The sequence below is a fragment of the Sceloporus occidentalis genome, unplaced genomic scaffold, assembly GCF_023333645.1.
Source record: "Sceloporus occidentalis isolate IW3139 unplaced genomic scaffold, rSceOcc1.0.p SCAF_23, whole genome shotgun sequence".
Classification (NCBI taxonomy): Eukaryota; Metazoa; Chordata; class Lepidosauria; order Squamata; family Phrynosomatidae; genus Sceloporus; species Sceloporus occidentalis.
In genome coordinates, this window is record NW_028317003.1 from 4,379,829 (window position 1) to 4,399,574 (window position 19,746).

At 39.1% G+C, this 19,746-nt stretch overlaps 1 protein-coding gene across 1 annotated transcript in view; it reads right to left on the reverse strand.

Annotated features, from left to right (window-relative positions):
* The window catches only part of LOC149300712 (serine/threonine-protein kinase Nek11-like), a 106,530-nt gene extending 88,481 nt beyond the window's left edge, over positions 1-18,049 (reverse strand). The window contains exon 1 of the mRNA XM_089484765.1: positions 17,883-18,049. Coding sequence (XP_089340891.1) covers positions 17,883-18,049 — 167 coding nt within the window. The remainder of the gene's footprint in view (positions 1-17,882) is intronic.
* Positions 18,050-19,746: the final 1,697 nt, after the last annotated feature.

Here is a 19,746-nt window from a genome sequence, read left to right on the forward strand (position 1 = left end):
CACTTCTTTTAATAGACTATTGTCTCCTGAGGATAAGAGAATTGTTGAACTGGAGAGCTTTTGGCAAGTTGAAGAGCCTTTGAGCTTGAAAAGGACATTTTTATAAAATGTGTTCTGTTCAGCTTCTTATTATGGAATGTGGTATATAATTTTTTTTAAATAAATAATGAAAATATGGATTAAATATACAAATATGTAGAAGATAAATCAGTTTTTCTTAGGGTTTTTGGATCTTAAGGTAAGCAATGATAGACAATTACTTAAAGCATGTACTAGTATGATAAACTTTTTAAAATCCTTTACCAACCAAGGAGTTCTAAAATGATTTGACCATTTTCTATTTCAATGATGAATCTCCTCTTTATTATTTAATGTTTCCATACAAATTACATACTGTTTTTTAGGATAAGAGCTTTCCTCAGGTATCATATTTCACCCATCCTTAATATGAAATATATTGTAAAAAGGAGAAGAAAAATGTAAAAATAATAAATTGTATACAGCGTGTGTAGGTGGAAAATACCAATCCAATATCAATCAATACAAATAAAATAGATTTATTCTGTTCCTATCTCATAGATAGATCTCATACATAGAATAGTTATGGGATCAATAAAGGAAGGGTATGCACCAGTATTTGTAACAAACATGGTCTGCCAAGGCTGCATCTGTAACAAGAGTCACAGAGCTTGAAGCAAAATTATATATTTCTGAATAGCAGACAATCCAGGATATTTCATCTGGGGTATTAAGTCTCTTTAGGCACATTCATTCTGCAGCAAAAGTTGGTGTTAATGTGTGTTTTTTGTGAGCTTTTGATTTAACTACCCCTCCCCCCTGTAACCCACCACCAATTCTCCATACGAAGCTAAAACTAGGAGATAAGAAAACATTAAAGAAACAAGGCAACTGCAAACACATTTTGCTTCAGGAAAAAAACAGTGAAGAAACACTAATGACCACCATACAGTGATCAGATAAATTTCAGATTATCTAAGAGGTGAAATATAGCATATGGTGTTTTATTATTTATTTCCCCCTAACAACTAACCACCCTCTAAACAACCTCCCAATTCCCAATCACCCTCATTTTTAAAAAAACGAAACAAAAAGAAACTGAAAATAAAAAAAAGCCCCTCTGCGTCAGCCTGCCCCTGATCTTTATAGTATAGATACCATGGATTTCTAACCCTATTCCATTTACTCCTTTGTAAAATGAAACAATACTCTAAAAGATATTGGATTTTCTTTGAATAATTTAGCTTTACTCTATACAAGGCTTTGCGTATAAATAAAGTATGTTTAAAAAAACTGCTATATGTAAACTAGTGCAAGTAATTACACTAAATTTATAAATATAAAAATATATCAGGAGATTTAACTTATGAAATAATTAATAAAATAATATGGCTTTTGTTAGATTCCTAACACATCAACATAAAGGGGTCGCTATACTTTGTATATAACTCAATGAAGCATGGCTTCATTCTCTAGCTGTCAGATACATTCATAGCTTTGAAGACCCTGAATGGTGAACCATGACCTCGGCCTTTTCACACTTGTCAAAATACTACAAAACTCTATTCCATCATCACAGAAATATGTCATAGACCGAAAAACTCTCACCACTGGGTAAAACAAATTTTTCAGATGAAGCGGATGTGTATTTTTTTCTTTTCTGTTCCCGTGAATACAATCCTATGGAGCATTCTGATACTGTCTTGCATGTATTAGACAATGCCCTAGCTGTCACATTAACTTGCTATCACAACCTAAGAATATGTTTGAGACTGGCTGACTTTGGTTTATTCTTCAGTCAAGAAGTCTAGCGGTCAGCTGGGACTTGTTGTGTGATGCTTAGCCACATTAAAAGAAAAAACACAGTGAATAAATAAAAAAGCTATGAACACACTACTAAATTGAAAGAACACAACCCAATGTTAAGCAGGTTTTGAGAATCAGTTTGGATTCATAGCTTCTTATTTTTTCATTATCTTCTTTAATACTGAGAAGTATACTTAGAGTGTAAGAGAGAGGGAGCGTGCGTGAGACTGAAAAAACTCAACGAAATGCAAACAAAATCTGCTTCATTTCCGTTTGTTTCGTTGGGGCAAATTTATTTAAAATTCGAACAAATCTGAATGCACAAGTCTACTAACAAAATGACAGAGCTTAGGTTCTGGTAGCTCTGTGTTCTTGAAAAGATGGAGGAGAAAGAGACTTTACCCATTTAAACATGGGATTTTAAACCCCTTTTTAATATCAGTTGGTATACTTTGTAGTTTTTACCATATATTGGCAAAATTTGAATAGTCCTAGTCTTATTGGACTATTCATGTAACATACATATGGAATTCCAGAAGAGACCCTCTAACAGCTATGTCACATCATCAGAAACACATATTTCTAGCTAAGGTGAATTTGCATAGAGAACAAAGAAAACATGGATTTCTTACAGTGTGTGTCTCTGTGTGTGTTTTAGTTCGAGTATCTGTGCATGTGTGTTAGTGCAAGTGTCTGGGTGTGTGTATTAGTACCTGAGTGTATTAGTGTGAGTGTATGGATGTGTTAATGTGAGTTTCTGGATGTGTCTGTGAGTGACTGTGTGTTAGTGTGTGTGAGTGACTGTGTGTTAGTGTGAATGCGTGATTGCTCCAATGTAGGAATAAGAGGTTGCGGAGAAGTGACCTGGGGCTGTGCAGGGTTGACTCGGGGGCTCTGGAGGGTGAAAATTTAATGGTTGTGGATGGGCATTTAGTTGATGGCAAGGCAGGAAGCAGAAGTGCATGGGTAAAGGATAGTTAGCGTATATGTATGGGCTATGGGGTTGCTGCCTTTAACCACGCTATTTCTTTTACAATCATTGAACGGTTGTATCCAGTGGTCAAGGGTGTGACTAGTGTGTGACCAGGGGCATGGTTAAATAATTTAGAGAGAAAGAGGAAAGAAAAGATTAACGATGTGTGAGAGGAGAGAGGGAAACAAAAGAAAAGAAGAGATAAAAAGAGAAAGAAGAGGAGATGAAAGGGAAAGGACAGAAGAGAGAAAGAAGAGAAGGAAAAGCGAAAATAGGGAGATAAGAGAAAGAGAAAGGAATTAGAGGAAACAGAAGAGAGACAAGAAAAAAAGAGGAAAATGAGAGAAGAGAAACACTCACTCTAACACACAGATACTTATACTGACACACAGGCACTCACACACAACTTCAACAGCTAGTCTGTGCCATCATTGTCCCAACATTGCCCCTTGCCCCCCTTCCAACATACAACATACGTAAACACACAAATCAAGACACATTCCATCTCACCCCACTTACACATCCATGCTCACACACACACAATTACACATCCATGCTCAAACACACACACAAGTACACATACATGCTCAAACACACACACAAGTACACATCCATGCTCAAATGCGCACACAAGTACACACCCATGCTCAAACACACACACAAGTACACCTCCATGCGCAAACACACACACAAGTACACATCCATGCTCACATCCATACATACATACCGTATTTGCTTGATTATAAGATGACTCTGATTATAAGACAACCCCCCAAAATGTGAATATTAATTTAGAAAAAAAAGAAAAAGCCTGAATAAAAGACTACCCTATAGGAAAAAAGTTTTACTAGTAAATATTAATTCACATGTGAAGATTTATTTTTTTATATGATTGGGAAAAATGCATTTCTTGTTTTATACTCCTCTATATGCCACTCTGCCCCCCTAGACTTTCCAATGCATCCCCAGACTTGTGCCCCATGCTTCAGACTCCCTGGTGTCTAGTGGGGGCAGCCAGTAAACATCTGTGCGATGTGCATAGACAACCTCTGCTGCTACCCGGCACATTTGCTGGGGCTTCTATGACTGAGCACGGGAAGGTCATGTCACACAGGCGCTCCTTCATAGAGACCCCGGCAGGAGTGCCTGCTACCAGCAGAGGTTGTCTGCGTGCATTATGCAGACGTCCACCAGCTGCCAGAGAATAAGATCTGGGTCCCCATGCAGGGGATCTGGATCTTAGTCTTATTGTCAGACCTCTATTTGTCAGAGCATTTATTCTGAAAAAAACCTTGTCTTATATTCGAGAAAATATGGTATATGCAAACATGTATATGTCACACCTCCCGCCCTCCTACAATATCTCTTACCGCTCTTGCAGCTTTATCTCAGGCTGCTTACATACTGTGCAAACAGCCCCGCTTTCACCGCGGCGTCACGTGATGTCACGTGACCCAGATACGCTCCTGTCTCCCTGTGCCAGTTCAAAATAGTTACGCCAGTGTCTCTAGTCCTTTATCTAAAGGCATAATTGAATACATAGCGTGTAACAGAAGTAGTACTAGTTGTAAATAATAATCTGGTCGCACCTAGACACTCACACTTACATACAACCAGATGCTGACATTCACACCCCCAGACACACACACAACTAGACGCTGACACCCTCCACACACACAGACACTCACACCTCCACACATGCACACCACCTCATATCCCCAGACACTCACACACCAACACCCAGACATTAACACACAAACACTGACAATACAACACTATGGGATAGTGGATAGTGAGAAAGAGGTTAGATGATTGGTAGAAATGGCTGCTGTAAAGGCAAGTATGGGATGCTATGTTTGTGTGTGTATGGGCAAGTGTCAGTGTGTGTATATATGTATGTATTGGCAGACGTGTATTCAGGCAGTGTATATTAGACCTGTGCATTCGTCTTCGGGCGAACATAAAAACGAACATGAAGAGTGCGTTTTCGTGTTCGTTCTGAAGACACGCCGAAGAGAAGACAGCGGCGGTAAAACGTAGGCGAAGACGAAGACACACCACGAAGATCTTCGTGATCGTCTTCGTCTACCATTCTCCCCCACATTTCTAACTTACCTTGTCTTCGCGGCATCGGGGCAGTTCACGGAAGCGGAAATCCGCAGGTTCGCCGTCACGGGTTACAGGGCAGTGCGAATGAGCCTATTGGTCGCCTACAGGGACCTCCTCTGGCATCAACCAATTGGTTGATGCCAGAGGAAGACCCTGCAGGTGACCAATAGGCTCACTCGCACGGCCTTTGTAAGTTGTAACCCCTGACAGCGAGCCTATGGATTTCCGCTCCCGTTAACCCCTTCGATGCTGCGTTAGATAACGGGAGCAGAAATCCGTAGGTTAAAGGGCCGTGCAAGCGACCAATAGGCTCACTCGCACGGCCCCTTAACCCTTTAAAAAAAAAGTTAACCCCTAATAAAAGTTAACCCCAATGCTGCAACTTACCCGGCAGATCCCACTGGTCTCCCTGTTCTATCAGTTAAATGTCCGTACAAGCGACTTTATTGGTCTCTCGTACAGACATTTAACTGATAGAACAGGGAGGCCAGTGGGATCTGCAGGGTAAGTTGCAGCATTGGGGTTTTAAAAGTCTGTACGAGCGACCAACAGAGTCGCTCGTGCAGACTTTTAAAACCCCAATGCTGCAACTTACCCGGCACATCCCACTGGTCTCCCTCCCTGTTCAATTAGTTAAATGTCCGTACGAGCGACTTTATTGGAACATCAACCAATGGCAGATGAACCCCCTGCTGACGACAAATAGAGTTGCTCATACGTACATTTAAACTCCTGGCGCCAGAGCTGCGTTAACCCCGTATTAACCCCTTAACCGGGAAAACAAAGAAAAACCGAACACGAAGAATGTCCACGAATATTCGCCCGAAGAGAAGACAGAAACAGGCGAATATTCGCGGAATACGAAGATTTTTTTCCCCCCGAAGACGAGCACGAAGACGAACATGAAGAGCCCCCTGGTGCCCAAGTCTAGTGTATATGTGTGTGGGCAAGCATGTGTAAGGGCAGTGTATATGTGTGTATATGGACAGACATGTGTAAGGGAAGTATATGTGTGTATATATGGGCAGGTGTGTGTAAGCGCAGTGTAAATGTGTGTATATGGCCAGGTGTTTGTAAGGACGCATCAAGACCGGCCATTTGCACCGCGGCTGCAGCCGCAAAAGAGATCTGTGCCAATTGATCTTGCATCCACTGTGAATCTGCCAGTTAGATCCACACCACGGATACAGCGTGGGCTAAGCAGGCAGATGCGCAGACCTAGACCACACTGCATATCTGCAGGCAGACTAACAGATTCAGAGGAAATAATGCTGGGTATAGAGATGGAGGGGCATGGTGGGTGATAATGATAGGGGATTGAAATCATGGTGAGGAGGAATATGATGATGATGGTGGTGGTGGGAAATATGAATATGGTGGTTGGAGGATATGATTTATATCACTTAATTATAATGTGTGATGATGGTCAGGGGCAGCACTACACGTACACATACCTACATACATACACGCACATAATCGAACACCTTGTACATACACACACACACAGCTACTCCAACACCATATACCGTATTTGCTCGATTATAAGACGAGGTTTTTTTCAGAGCAAATACTCTGAAAAATACCCCTCGTCTTCTAATCGGGGTCGTCTTCTAATCAGACCTCAAATAGAGTCTGATTAGGAGACTAAGATCCAGATCCCCCGCACCGCTGCAGGGGACCTGGATCCTCCTGTCTCACCCCCCCCCCCATCATACACACTTACCGGTGCTTCCTGCTGTATTGCCGGGGCAGCGGGTTGACGTCTACGCGATCCGCGTAGACAACGTCCGCTGCAGCCGGAAGGAGGTGTGGCTAGCAGCGGGGGTTGTCTGCGTCCGTCGCGTAGACCTTCCCCGACTGTCAGAGATCTCTGATCTCTGACAGCCGGGGAAAGTATACGCGACGGACGCATACAAACCCCCGCTGCCAACTCCACCTCCTTCCGGCTGCAGCAGAAGGCGACGTCAACCCGCTGCCCCGGCTGGAAGCACCGGTAAGAGAGGGCTGAGAGGGGAGAGAGGGGAGAGAGGAGAGAGGAGAGAGGAGAGGGGAGGGGAGGGGGGGGAGAGAGTGTGTGTGTGTGTGTTAGTTAAATGGGGGCATAGGGCATTTCTGGAGTGGCGTTAAGGGGGCATTTAATAGAGCACTCTGCCTCCTGAAATGCCTTATACCTCCCTATATGCCACTCTGCCCCATAATATGCCTTTTAACCCCCTAAATGCCAGAGTGGCATATAGGGGTATAAGGCATTTCTGGAGGCAGAGTGCTCTATACAATGCCTTTTAACTCCCTTAATGCCACTCTGCCTCCTGAAATGCCTTATACCTCCCTATATGCCACTCTGCCCCATAATATGCATTTTAACCCCCTAAATGCCAGAATGGGATATAGGGGTATAAGGCATTTCTGGAGGCAGAGTGGCATATAGGGGGTCAAAAGGCATACCATGGGGCACAGTGGCATATAGAGGGTTAAAAGGCATATCATGGGCCACAGTGCCATATTGGTGTGGCAAGCCTGGGGGCAGATGTGCGTAACTGGGGGACAGGCTGGAAAATACAAGAAATAAAAACAAAAAAAATATTTTTCTCAATCATAGCTTTTATTAAAAAAAATAGTTTACATGAATTAACATTTACTGGTAAAACTTTTTTCCTTTAGGGTCGTCTTATATTCAGGCTTTTTCTTTTTTCCTAAGTTAATATTCAGATTTTGGGGGGTCGTCTTATAATCAGGGTCGTCTTATAATCGAGCAAATACGGTACTTGCATATACATACACACGGCCATTCCATTGCCATACATTTATGTAATCTGTAATTCTGTTAATCTGTATGTGTCTCATTTGATCTATAACGGCAGTGTGGGGTTTGCATGTGTTACTCAGTTGATCTCAGTTTCAATGTCTTCTCATTTGATCTATGCCTGCCATACTGGGTTTGCATGTTCAATGCATGGATTTGCATATTAATCAAGCAAACAAAAATAAATAAAACTATATCTATATGTTGAGTTATTAAAAAATCTTTTCATAGCAATTCATATATTTCTAACTTCCAGGGAACTTGTACTTGAAACATATATAAGTGACACCTTTCCTCCTGAGTCCAATACCAATTGTAGAACAGCTGTAATGTCAGAACATTACAGATTAAATATTCAAAGAATTTCTTATAGTCAGATTTTGTAACATCAAATCTACAGTTTTCTTTGCAATTTTATTTCTCAACCCTCTTTTCACCCTCCTAGCAAAAGTATAACAATTTGATCATTTTAAATTAATGTAAATATTAGAAAATGGAGTCTAATCCACAACATCCTTACAGTGACACATTATTGTATACATTTGGCCATTCATGGTCCAGAACTAAGTTCACTTCTGCTAGATTCACCACTTACAGAGGGGTAATGATTTAATATCGCAGCAGGAGGTGAGCAGAACACAGTCAAATTAAATGGAGTGTGACAAATCATATGGCTATGGGCAGAGCTACTATTGAACCAAAGCCACTTCTATCCTGTGCTGCTTTGAAAACAGTCAGGATCTGGGGAACATTTGTAGGTTCCTATAGGATTATAGTTATCTTTACCATTTCATTTGTGGCCAGTCATGGGAACTCAAATGACACCATATGCACAACAGCAAGGAAATGTAAAACAAATTATTAGAGCATTTTTGTATATACATATATTACATCTTTCAACTTTCTTTCCAACTTGGGTATCATAACTCTATGGGTCCCTGATCCATAAAGTGCTATTTACCAAATCTAATAAAAAATGAGCATTTTTATTAGTTTAAAAAGCCAATGAGTTTAACTTGTCTGAAATATATGCATACATTGCAATCTTGATTATAGTCTGATTTGTAATAAAACTGAAGTGTAAGTTATGATTTTTATGTGAATGCATATAATACGCACATCGTAAAGTAGGTAAAAATTATGTATTATATATTGTCACACAGGGTGCCAGTCTATCATAATAGCTATTGAATTATACCTACCATATGCTTAACTCTTACTCCTGTTACGCTCGTTTGAATCCAACAAATACATTATATGCTGATAGACACCATGTATCAATCTAATGCTTAATTACCAAATAACATTCTGATAACAAACAAATATTCTTATGGAAATGGCTCATGGAAATTATTAAATCAATCAATTTGACAGAATTCGCAAATATGAAATAATTTTAAAAAGTCTGATCACTTCCTTAACGCTGATGAAATTTAGTGAAATGGATTTAATGAATGCATCATTTTATCTCCGAAGACTTTCATATAATGTAAGTAAAACTGCCTTTAATGATTAGGTATTATTTTTCAAAAGTGCCAAAAATGCAATCATGGTCTGTAAATGTACATAAATGCAGACTATATAATAAAAGGAGCTGTGAAGATTTAATGTGTGATAGATAAACTGGTAATTAAGACACTTATCTTTACTTGATTTCATAGACTATACTACAAAATGATGGGCGAAATTACATGGTACATGGCACAATATCGCCATCTAGTAGTCAATATGTGGAGAACAGGAATACTGTCTTTTGAAATTACATTGAAGCATTATTATGATCATATATGCTGTCCCCTAACAGCTATTCAATGTTAATAGTGAATAAGGTTGAAGAAGACTAAGTTCATCAAGCCTAGTTTTACCAAAGTATTGCTATTGATAGGTGATGAATAAACTTAAAAAAATTTCATTTTATTCTAATAGATATTAATAGATATATTTAATACATAATCTTTTCAATATGTTTATGTAAAGAATCTATTAGAACTGAACTGTTTAGCTACATCTGCCTTAGCCGGTCTACAGAACAGTGTATGAAACTGTGGGGTTATGCACTAAAAGGAGAGTTGTCAGGGGTATCTGTAGAACTGAGCTATTCCTGTAGAATGCATAGTTCAGTGAGCGATTATTATACAGGGCCAGCCAACTTCTTCCAACAACAAAAACTCACTGGGGTTGATCCTTCATGCCGTAATAGTGAAGTCTACTGCAAAGTCTCCTGTCGACTCTCCCTTTAGTGAATAAACCCCTTTGTCTCTCGAAAATAGGTCGCTTCACTTTCTGGCTTACCTGACACATTTAACTAAGGTTTTTTTTCCAAGTATTTGAAGTGAGCAGGACACACACAAAAGTGTGTTTTTCCTAATCAAAATCAAGCTATTGAGCATTTTGCTATCGAGCAAAAATGGGCCTAACCCTATGAGGGGAAAATGTGCCATGACCATACCCAGGAACTTGTGGCTACTGGGATGAATATTTATTTCACAAATTTGTAAACTGTGTGTCAACTGGAAAGAACTATAAATCTGAAAAAAAAATTATTAACTTACAAATAAATAACATTAATTAAATAACATTTACTGAACAGCATAACTCCCATCACTATATACTGAGACAGACATTGATGGTAGTGGAGCAAAACCAGGCGGGCTGTGGTAGGGCTCTGCCCCTAAAAAGGCTTCCCATGCCACTGCTGCCCCTGAGACCGCTTCCCCTGAAGCAGCCTGCCCGTGCCACCTCTAACCCCCTAAAAAGCCTGCTGTTCATTTATTAATTCATTCACCGGTTCACTCTCCTGCACCCACTTACCTCTCTTGCAGATTTCACTGGTCCGGGGGCTGGCCGAGCATCACTGTGTGAGGAAATTCTTTCCCCACCGAGAGGAAAGCAGGAACCTGGGCAAGAAAAAGAGTTTTCTCGCTCAGTGTACGGGCGCCACGGCTGTAAGCTGCGGTATTAGGTGGTCGTCGTGGCAACCACCCTGATGAGTGGCACCCGGGGCGGAGCGCCCCCCCTTTAGGTACTCTACCGAGTCTACCCTTGCAGGACACGGCCAAGACTGCCCACTAACATCAGTGGGGCATGCCAGGACCCGGAGGATTCAGGTGTTGACCCAGAGAACCCGGAAAAGCAGCATTTCTCACTTAGTCTCCAAACCCGGAGAGTTCCCAGGTATGGCCCTAATCTATAGAACTCAAAGTTAAATGGAACAGTTACAAGTTGTATGAAAAAATAATATGAACAAGCTTGGACCTCACAGGTTGGTTTAGTCTCTCCTTCATGACCCCTTGTTGGTATATTTCCCAGCTCAAATCTCCATTTCCTAGCGGTCACCATCAATCTTCACTAACCCATTAAAGGGACACTCCAGTCTTCATATGCACTCTAATGTGATTCTTACCACCAGTCAGATCAAGTGCACAGCTTACTGCTATGCATCCTTCTTTAGTAAGGTTGCCAGTGGCAGCAAACTGTACCTTGAAGTATGGAATTTACACTTTCTTGAAATAGAAATAGCAGCTTACATCTGACATGACTGTTCCAATAATTCTTTTAAGTGAGCATAAAATATATTTTCACAAGATGGCAATAGAGATTCTGAGAGTGTTCTGATCTGACCTCCATAATAATGTTACTCTTCATAAACCTATATTGCTAATTTTGCTCCTAAACATGTTGCCATTGTTTAAACCAATTCTCATCAAGACAACCCCCAGCAGCACCATCAGCAATGAATTATGTGTTATTATAGAAATTAATTCCATTTCAAAGAAATGTTCTATTCTGGAAGACCTTCAGAAGCAAAGGCTGCAAGCAAAATGCAAGGACCTTAACGCCCCGGCAGTTGGCTGATAATATGCTGGATATTCATAAAAATCTAAATCAGCGCCTTTTAGACTTGTTTTCAGTTGCAATAAGGAAAGATAAATAATTGAAAATGATATGATAAATAATTCACATTAGAGCACAGTTTCCAAGGATTCATAGCACAAGTCTACGTCGGGGACAGCAGCAAAGCTGACACCCCACAATTACCACATGCGGCAAAAGTGCAAGAGTTTTAATGCTGCTCCACATGTGGCTTCCACTGAGAGACACATTAATACTATTTGAATATTTATCAAGCAGAAATCCCCGCTGTGTACTTCTGTTGCCTGTCCAATTGTGTTAACAAAATATTAGGATCTTTGCCACAATTTACCTTTCTGTTCAAATGCCTTTAAAATGTACCATCAATAAATGATTGCATCTCATCTTCCTTTGAATGGGAAACAGGAGGAATCAAAACAGCATTCAGATCTGAATATTCCATTGCTTCCTATTAAATAATCCAGGTGGAACCTATTATGAGAAAAGCTATTATCTTCTTCCTTAAAGTGGAAATGTCACTGATGTTAGCATAACTAAAATTATTTATTAAAACTACCAATAATTTGGAATTTTTTGGTGAGCGTAATTCAGTGAAATATTGAATTTCAAAATTGAACTCACTGAAGCTGAGAGCGGTGGCAGAAGGTGACATAACGGAAATGTCTAATTATTCCCTGTCCCAAGGTTCTGTCCATTCTGTCCTCTCCTACCTGTACCAATCATTCAGGAATATAAGAACACAATATAGAAATAAATTAATAGGGAGAAATAATCATGGAGATCTAGTGAACAGGATATGCTCCAATACAGATAAGGCAAGCTTCTGATTGAAAATAAAGAAACTTCTTCTGGGGGAACAGCTTGGTGTAAGGGTGTAAAGCTAGGCCCAACAGCGTTTAGTGGGAAGAAACTGCATGAGAAGCAGAGGAAAGTGGGCAAAGTAAAGGTGGATGCACAGCGCTTCACTGCCTGATGAAAGAAGAAAGTGATCCAGAGACCAGTGGAACTAGAGCTTCATCTGGAGACATTTGAGTCGAACCTGAAGAGCTCCAAGGTAAGCTAAATTGTACATTTTAGTTATTTTAATCTATAAACACCCTTAATGTATCAAGCTGTAAAATATAAGATTTGGGAAAACTGACATACTCGCTGTAACTCCTTCATGCGGTCAGTGTTGTTCAATACCAGTGGTGTTTTCAAAGCAGTTGGTAATGCGACTGTTATGATATCGTGATACTGTATGTCATGATGGCATATTGTAAAACTGCATTTCCAGATGGCTTGTAGAATCCAATGACCCACTGTGACAGGAAGTTGAATTTGTCAACTGGCTTTTATTAAAAATTAGCTGCCTAGTCAACACTGGGTTGGCCACACTGGCCATTTTTTCCATATACATATATTTCCCATGTTGTTGACAAACACGTGTCCGATGTCTAACTGATTTCCTTTCAGTAAAATTATTCATCTCACATCCTGGCAGCACTTTACACATGATGACCAGCAATGTGTGAAATGGATATGTCTCCTGGAACAAATGGCTGATGTGGTCACCCTAGTTAACACTGACAAGAGCTACCAATACCACGATTCTATTGGATCCCTAGTTCGGTTACATGGCCATTTACCTCTTCCACACTGGCATGACCCAATCAAGAGATGCCACCTACAATACTTGTTCAGGCGTGCTTAAACTTATTTTTAAACTTGTGACGATAAGGAAGCCATGAGGCCAATAAATATTTTTTTTAAATTGACTTAAAGGGGTGACCCTTCTTTTATGTATTATTACGGCAAATGTTTGCATTACTGCTGCATTAAAAAAAATTAAGGGAAGTCACTCCATTTGTTAACTTTGCCAACAGGAACTGGCCATTTCCTGACTGGCGGTATCTGCAAACATATACAATGGATTCTTCCTGATGCCACATAGCTTCCTCAACAGGCTAACATGCCATCAGGGACGAGCCCAAGTGGTTCTTCAGAGTGCTTTACATGGAAAAATTAAAATGCAGACATATTAATGACATGACTGTTCTTAATGTTGGCATAGCAGTCATTTAGAATATGTGATGGAGCAATAGGGTGCTCCTACACACCCTGTCCTAAACCATGCCTTCATCTGTTGTCGGACAGTGTGAGGATATAATAGAACGTTCTTTTATCAAGAAAACTATAAGACTATATTATTTTTATATTTGAGTGCAAGAAAAGTATCTGCTTTCATATTTTATATAAATATATATTTCTTTCCATGTCAGTAACAGTTTCACTGCCCGTAAAAAGATGCTAGTGAAATCACACAGAAAATGTAAGTATAAAATATACATTGACCCACAACCCCCTGTGTTCTCTAATGGAATGCAATGCGTGTCATTGCAACCACGACAACCATTGTATCCTTTGATAGGATTGTGGGCGTATGGAGGCCATCGGGCGGCCATGTTTGATTTGTCTATAAGTCAGAAATCAATTTAGTTAGAATAACGTAATCATTTCATTTATTATCATTTCTAATAAATACTTAATGTAAAACCAACTGCAATTAAACACGCTGTATGTCAGTAATTCAGTCACCTAGTCAATAAGCGATGGGAAGGAAAAATGTAGAGACATTTTGTCACATTCAAAGAGACTCACATCTAACCTGACATTTAGTCAAAGTGGCGTTAGCCTTTTATCGTAATCAAATTGTTTTCTGCTACTTTTTGTGATCCAAAACTCTCAGGCTGACTTACAGAATTGCTTGTGATTAGAGAGTTCAAAAAACCTTTGAACACAGGTAGTGTCTGTTCTACAACTCTGATCTATATCAATTATAAAATCAGACCCGTGTTTCCACATAATGTGATATTATTTTATCAAATGCATGTCAAACCCAGTAAAAGCAATTAGATGAAATTCACGTAAAATCACTAGCGTTTGGCTCAACAAGATATTTTCTTTATTTCGTTTTAGATACTGGAAAAAAACATGGTCAATATTGACTTCACGCAGTCAATCCCTTCTGATGAGAAATTACATCATAGATTAAAACAAGCATAAAGTGTACAGTTAAAGTGGATGAAGTGGCTGCAAATAAATGGTTCCCTCTGGTCCGATGAGTTTGGAATTATCTTTTCAAGACATTTTAGTCTCATAACTGTAACTGTACTGGGTGAGCTTTTAACACTTTGACTTGAGAGAAGTGCCAACTGAAAGCATATTGGAAATAATAAATCATTGAAGTTTATGAAGAAAGAACCACTTGTAAACTTGACCCAGATGAACTCTGTGGTTATGTATTCGGTATTAGTGCCACAAACACTAAATTTTCTCTGTACATCTTTAAAAAAAAAAGATAAAATTAGAATAATTACTGGTGGGGAGGTAGAGTAAAGCTGACTGCTCAGAATAGCTCAGAACTGTCAGATCATTTCTCATGTGAAGATATTTGAGATGCAGTGACATGAATGGCTTCTCACACTAACACAGGAGATTAAATATCTCAAAAACATGCAGGCAGCTAAGATGTGAATTTGAAACATACATAGGATAAGCATAAACATATACGGAATATAACACAAGACCAAAGACCCTTTTGCCTTTTTTATCAGGAAGAATAGGCAGACTAGATGGGCTGAATGCTGGTTCTTATCGGCCATCAAATTCAATACATCACTGGGCAGAAGTACTATTTTTACTCGCAAGACTCAATCATCTACAGCAGTATTATTTCTGCTTGAAGAGTGGTGGTGCTGCTGCTAACTCCATATGTGGAGGAACTAGATTAATTTTCAAGGATCTTTGTTAATGAGGAAGATGTGACACCAGAGGATCTACTGAACTCTTTCTATTAGTTATTTAAATGCCTCTTCCTTAAACTCACTGGGAACGGTGTCCAACTTCCTATACATAGTTTTGGGCATTTTATTATATGTGTGTTTATTTTTGCTTGCTGCAGACCTGAGGTGTTTTGTCACTTTTTCCTCACCATAAGCTCAATACATGTGGCTCTATATATGGGACATGGATGAACGCTGGAAAAAGCAAGTGTGGAATTGGATCTTAATACTTAAAACGTAATGCGCTAGGAAAGGACCTAGTGTCATAACATGCACCATTCTGCTTAAATCTAATGTAAAAATATATTCAAACCAAATATCTAAGAGCGACAAAAAGATTCTATAGTCTGGTTTAATTAGAAATAAGAAGTTAGAAGCAAGATTTGTTGAAGCCACAACTGGAAGCAACATGGTAAGATGCTGACCTCATGTGTTAAGTTATGGAACTGTTCCTTTGGATGAAAATGTGTTATGTGTGCATTTTAACTAAGTCACCCTACAGCAGTTACTTACTATAGGGCGTAATGTGTTGCATGTTCTCAGTCTCCTATGCATTATGCTAAATTGAAACTGTTTCAAAAGGAGCTGCAAGATGCAGAACTTTGCTGCCATTTCACAAAGGCACAGTTTAATGAAAAGGGGCAAATAAATTCTGCCAATTAAATTTTTTCCACATGTGCACTTTAAAGAAAGTCTTATGAATTTCCATTATTTGAAATTGAACAAAAATGTTTGAGAGGAAAGTGTAAGGTCTGTCTTTAAAATTAGATTAAAAATGTCTTTAACATTCTGCTTTATATGGTTCAGATTTTCACATTCCCACCATATATTCCTACCATATACCCTCGACTTTGTTGCATCGCCAGCAGAGACTCGTAAGTGTATATTGAAACTTGTGTATATGACAGGATACCCTGCACCAATGATGTAAAACTTTTTATGAGGTATCATGCTAACACAAAAATTGATTAGGAAAGGATTTCCCCAAGTTTCTCCCCCATTTCCTAAACGAAGATGTTTCATCTACTTCTTGATTCAACTTCAAGAGGTTTATTCATTTAAAATAAGATGGGATCTGGAGTGTGGGTTGACGAGGTTTAAATAAAGGACATTTCTATTTCTCAAAAGATACAGTAGATATTTAATGAGGCTAGCGATTAACTAATTCCCACATATTGTCCAATTACTTTGGTTAATATACCAGATGTATAATTTAAGAAGCTCTAAAGTAGCACAGATAGTAATGTAATTGGTCGAAGTTAGGATCTGAGCTTATGAAGGGTCTTTATGGCATCCTTTATCATCGGACTAGTGATTTCCAAAGAGCTAATTAAAGATGGTTTCACTCAGATAACGTTAAAGGGATTTCAGTTTCTAAATTGCTGAATTTCATATAAATACCTTATGCCTACTGCAGGGGTGGGGAACCTTTTTTCTGCCAAGGGTCATTTGGATATTTATAACATCATTCAGGTGCCATCCAAAATGATCAATTTAAAAATTAGCCCCACATTGTATATTTATCCTACAGACAGCCCTCCCTTTACTATTGATTGATGTGATGCCCCCAGCCAGCCTCCCTTGTGAATTAATGCCCCATTGCCCCCACACCCTTGTGTATTGGCCCCAGTCAGCTCCACAATGTATATTTATCCCACCACCCAGCCCCCCTTTTAGTATTGATTTATGTGATGACCCTAGCCAGCATCCCCTTGTGAACTAATGACCTCTTACCCTTGTGTATTGCCCCAGCCACCCCACACCATCCACAGGACCTGTCTAGCACCCAGACTGGAAGCATAGGACTTGCCATCTTTGCCCTCAAACAGACTCCCTGTGGCATACTTGCCTCAAACACCCTCCCTGTGCCATGCCCCCCCCCCCACATACACATCCATGCTATCACACACATATTAAGTCACTTATTCACAAATATTAATGTACTCATTCACAGATACTCATTAATTCGCCCATTGGCGGATACTCATTCATTCCCACATCCATAGATACTCATTCACATATATTAATTCACAAAAAATCCCTCATTCAGATACTCATTCATTCCCTCATTCAGATACTCATTCATTTCATCACTATTATTCATAATAAAGGAAATATTTTATAAAGGTATATTCTGAGAGCTTTGTCTGCAGAATATTAAGGTGATATATATATAGATCATAATATTATAATGCAACCACTTACAAGCCTGCCTTGCGAAGGAGAATCAAGTTGACCAAGTAATACTCTCCATTGGTTTTATGTGTGAATCCTAAGCGGTGGTACATCTGCTAAATACTTTTTAAGCATTAGAAATTAACATTCCCAGTTTACTGTGGTTGAATATTATTTTATTGGGCTTATAGCTGATCTTGGGAGATATAAATGGATCTCTTTGGAAATTATACTTTGACACCCTGAAATAGGTACTTATCTAAAGATCTGTAAAAAGAGGAACAAAAATATGTTTACTTACAACTTTTCTTCATCTTTTGCCTTCTTGTCTAATACCAGGTAGACTGTTCCAAAGCTTCCCCTGCCAAGCCTTTGTTGCACAAAATACCTCTTTGCGATCAAGGTTTCTGTGCATCCTGGGAGAACTCGGCCATTTAATCGCTTTTCGGATTCCTCAAAAATTGGCATTGTCACAACGTCATCAGTTAATAGCAAAGACGCTGGTCATATTATTCATTTCACACTTCTGGGACCTTAAAAAAGCAAATGATACAATTGAGATGACAAAGTAAATGTGAAAGTGTTGACCTGGGTTTTGTGTGTCAAAAGAGGGCCCTTATAACATGCGGCAAGGCTCAATAAAAGGTTTTTACCAAGTTTCCATGACACTTAGATGCTCCTTACCAGTACATAGAAACCAACAATAAAATGCACTGTGTTATTTACTAATACCAACATTGATATTAATGCTAATAATATAATGTGGACAGTGGCATACAGGTTGGCTCCTTGCTTATGCTTTGAGTTGTCTTCTCTTCCACTTACTGGTTAAGGTGGACCTGTTATCCACAAATGTGTTGATGACAAGGTCAGCTACATGTAAGTATGACATATTGCACATACATTATGCTAGCAAAATCACTGGGAAATGTATTATTAAAATGTTTGGAGCCTACGATGAGTAGCCTACAAATGGCAGGAGGGTTTTCTTTTTTGTGGCCACATTTTTACGTAGAGATTACGTCTTTTATGTAAGATAATACCTATACGTTTTCTAGCTAAGCACATATCACAATACATTGAATAAATGTGATCACTACTCAGAATCACCTTGCCATTTTTACAGACATTTTAAGATCCATAAAAATGAAGTGGCCAACTTCATGTATTTAACTTATTTTGTTATTTTATTGCTAGGGATTACTCTTGATCGAGGTTTTTCTGAACCAGTTAATGCTTACATTAACCACCTCTCTTTGTGTTTAGATTTACATACCCGCAGTCTAATAGTATACTATTAGCATTAATAAGAACCTTTTTTTCCTGTACAGCAAAGAAACCAGTTATTTTCAGTTGTCAAAGCACTGTGAATCACTTGAGATATACGTTACATTTTCCCTGGGTGTTTTCAGATGTTAACAAGACATCAAATCTGCACCGATACATCACTGAAATTGAATGAGGATGAAGCCATGGGGCATTGCAGGAGGCAGATACAGAAAATAATATACTTAATGAAGTGACACTAATTGTATTTTATTTTATAAATATTTAAAGGTTCTCATTTACATCCTCTTCCCAACAGTGCTACGTTGCATGGTCTTTCAGTTTCAAACTAAGACAAAGGAATATGTGAAGTCTACAATTACGTACTGGGGTTTAATAGCAGAGCTTCCATCCGTAACTGATGTGTGACATCAACAAGTTGTTGTTATGTAGAATAGATATGGGGTGTAATTAATTTACTGTCTCCCTGACTCAATGGAATTAAGAATGATCAGAGACAGAGTGCATGTGTAAGCGTGTTACTGTGTGTGAAAATATGCTACTATGTGTGTGTGTGTTGCTATGTGTATGCATTTTACTGTGTGTAATGATGTTGCTGTATGTATGTGTATGTTACTGTGTATAAGTGTGTTATTATGTCTGTGTGTAAGAATGTTACTGTCTATGTCTGCATATGAGTAGTAATGTGTGTTACTAAGTATATGTAAGTATGGTTGCCTGTGTGTTAATATGTTACAGTGTGTGTGTGTGTGTACGTATGTCAGTGTTTGTAAGTATGTGTGTGCATTAGTGTCTGTAAATAGGAGGAGTTTGGAGGTCCCCACCTTAAGTCTTGAAAGGGGGCCTTGGTATTTTTTGTTATGCACTGTATTAAATAA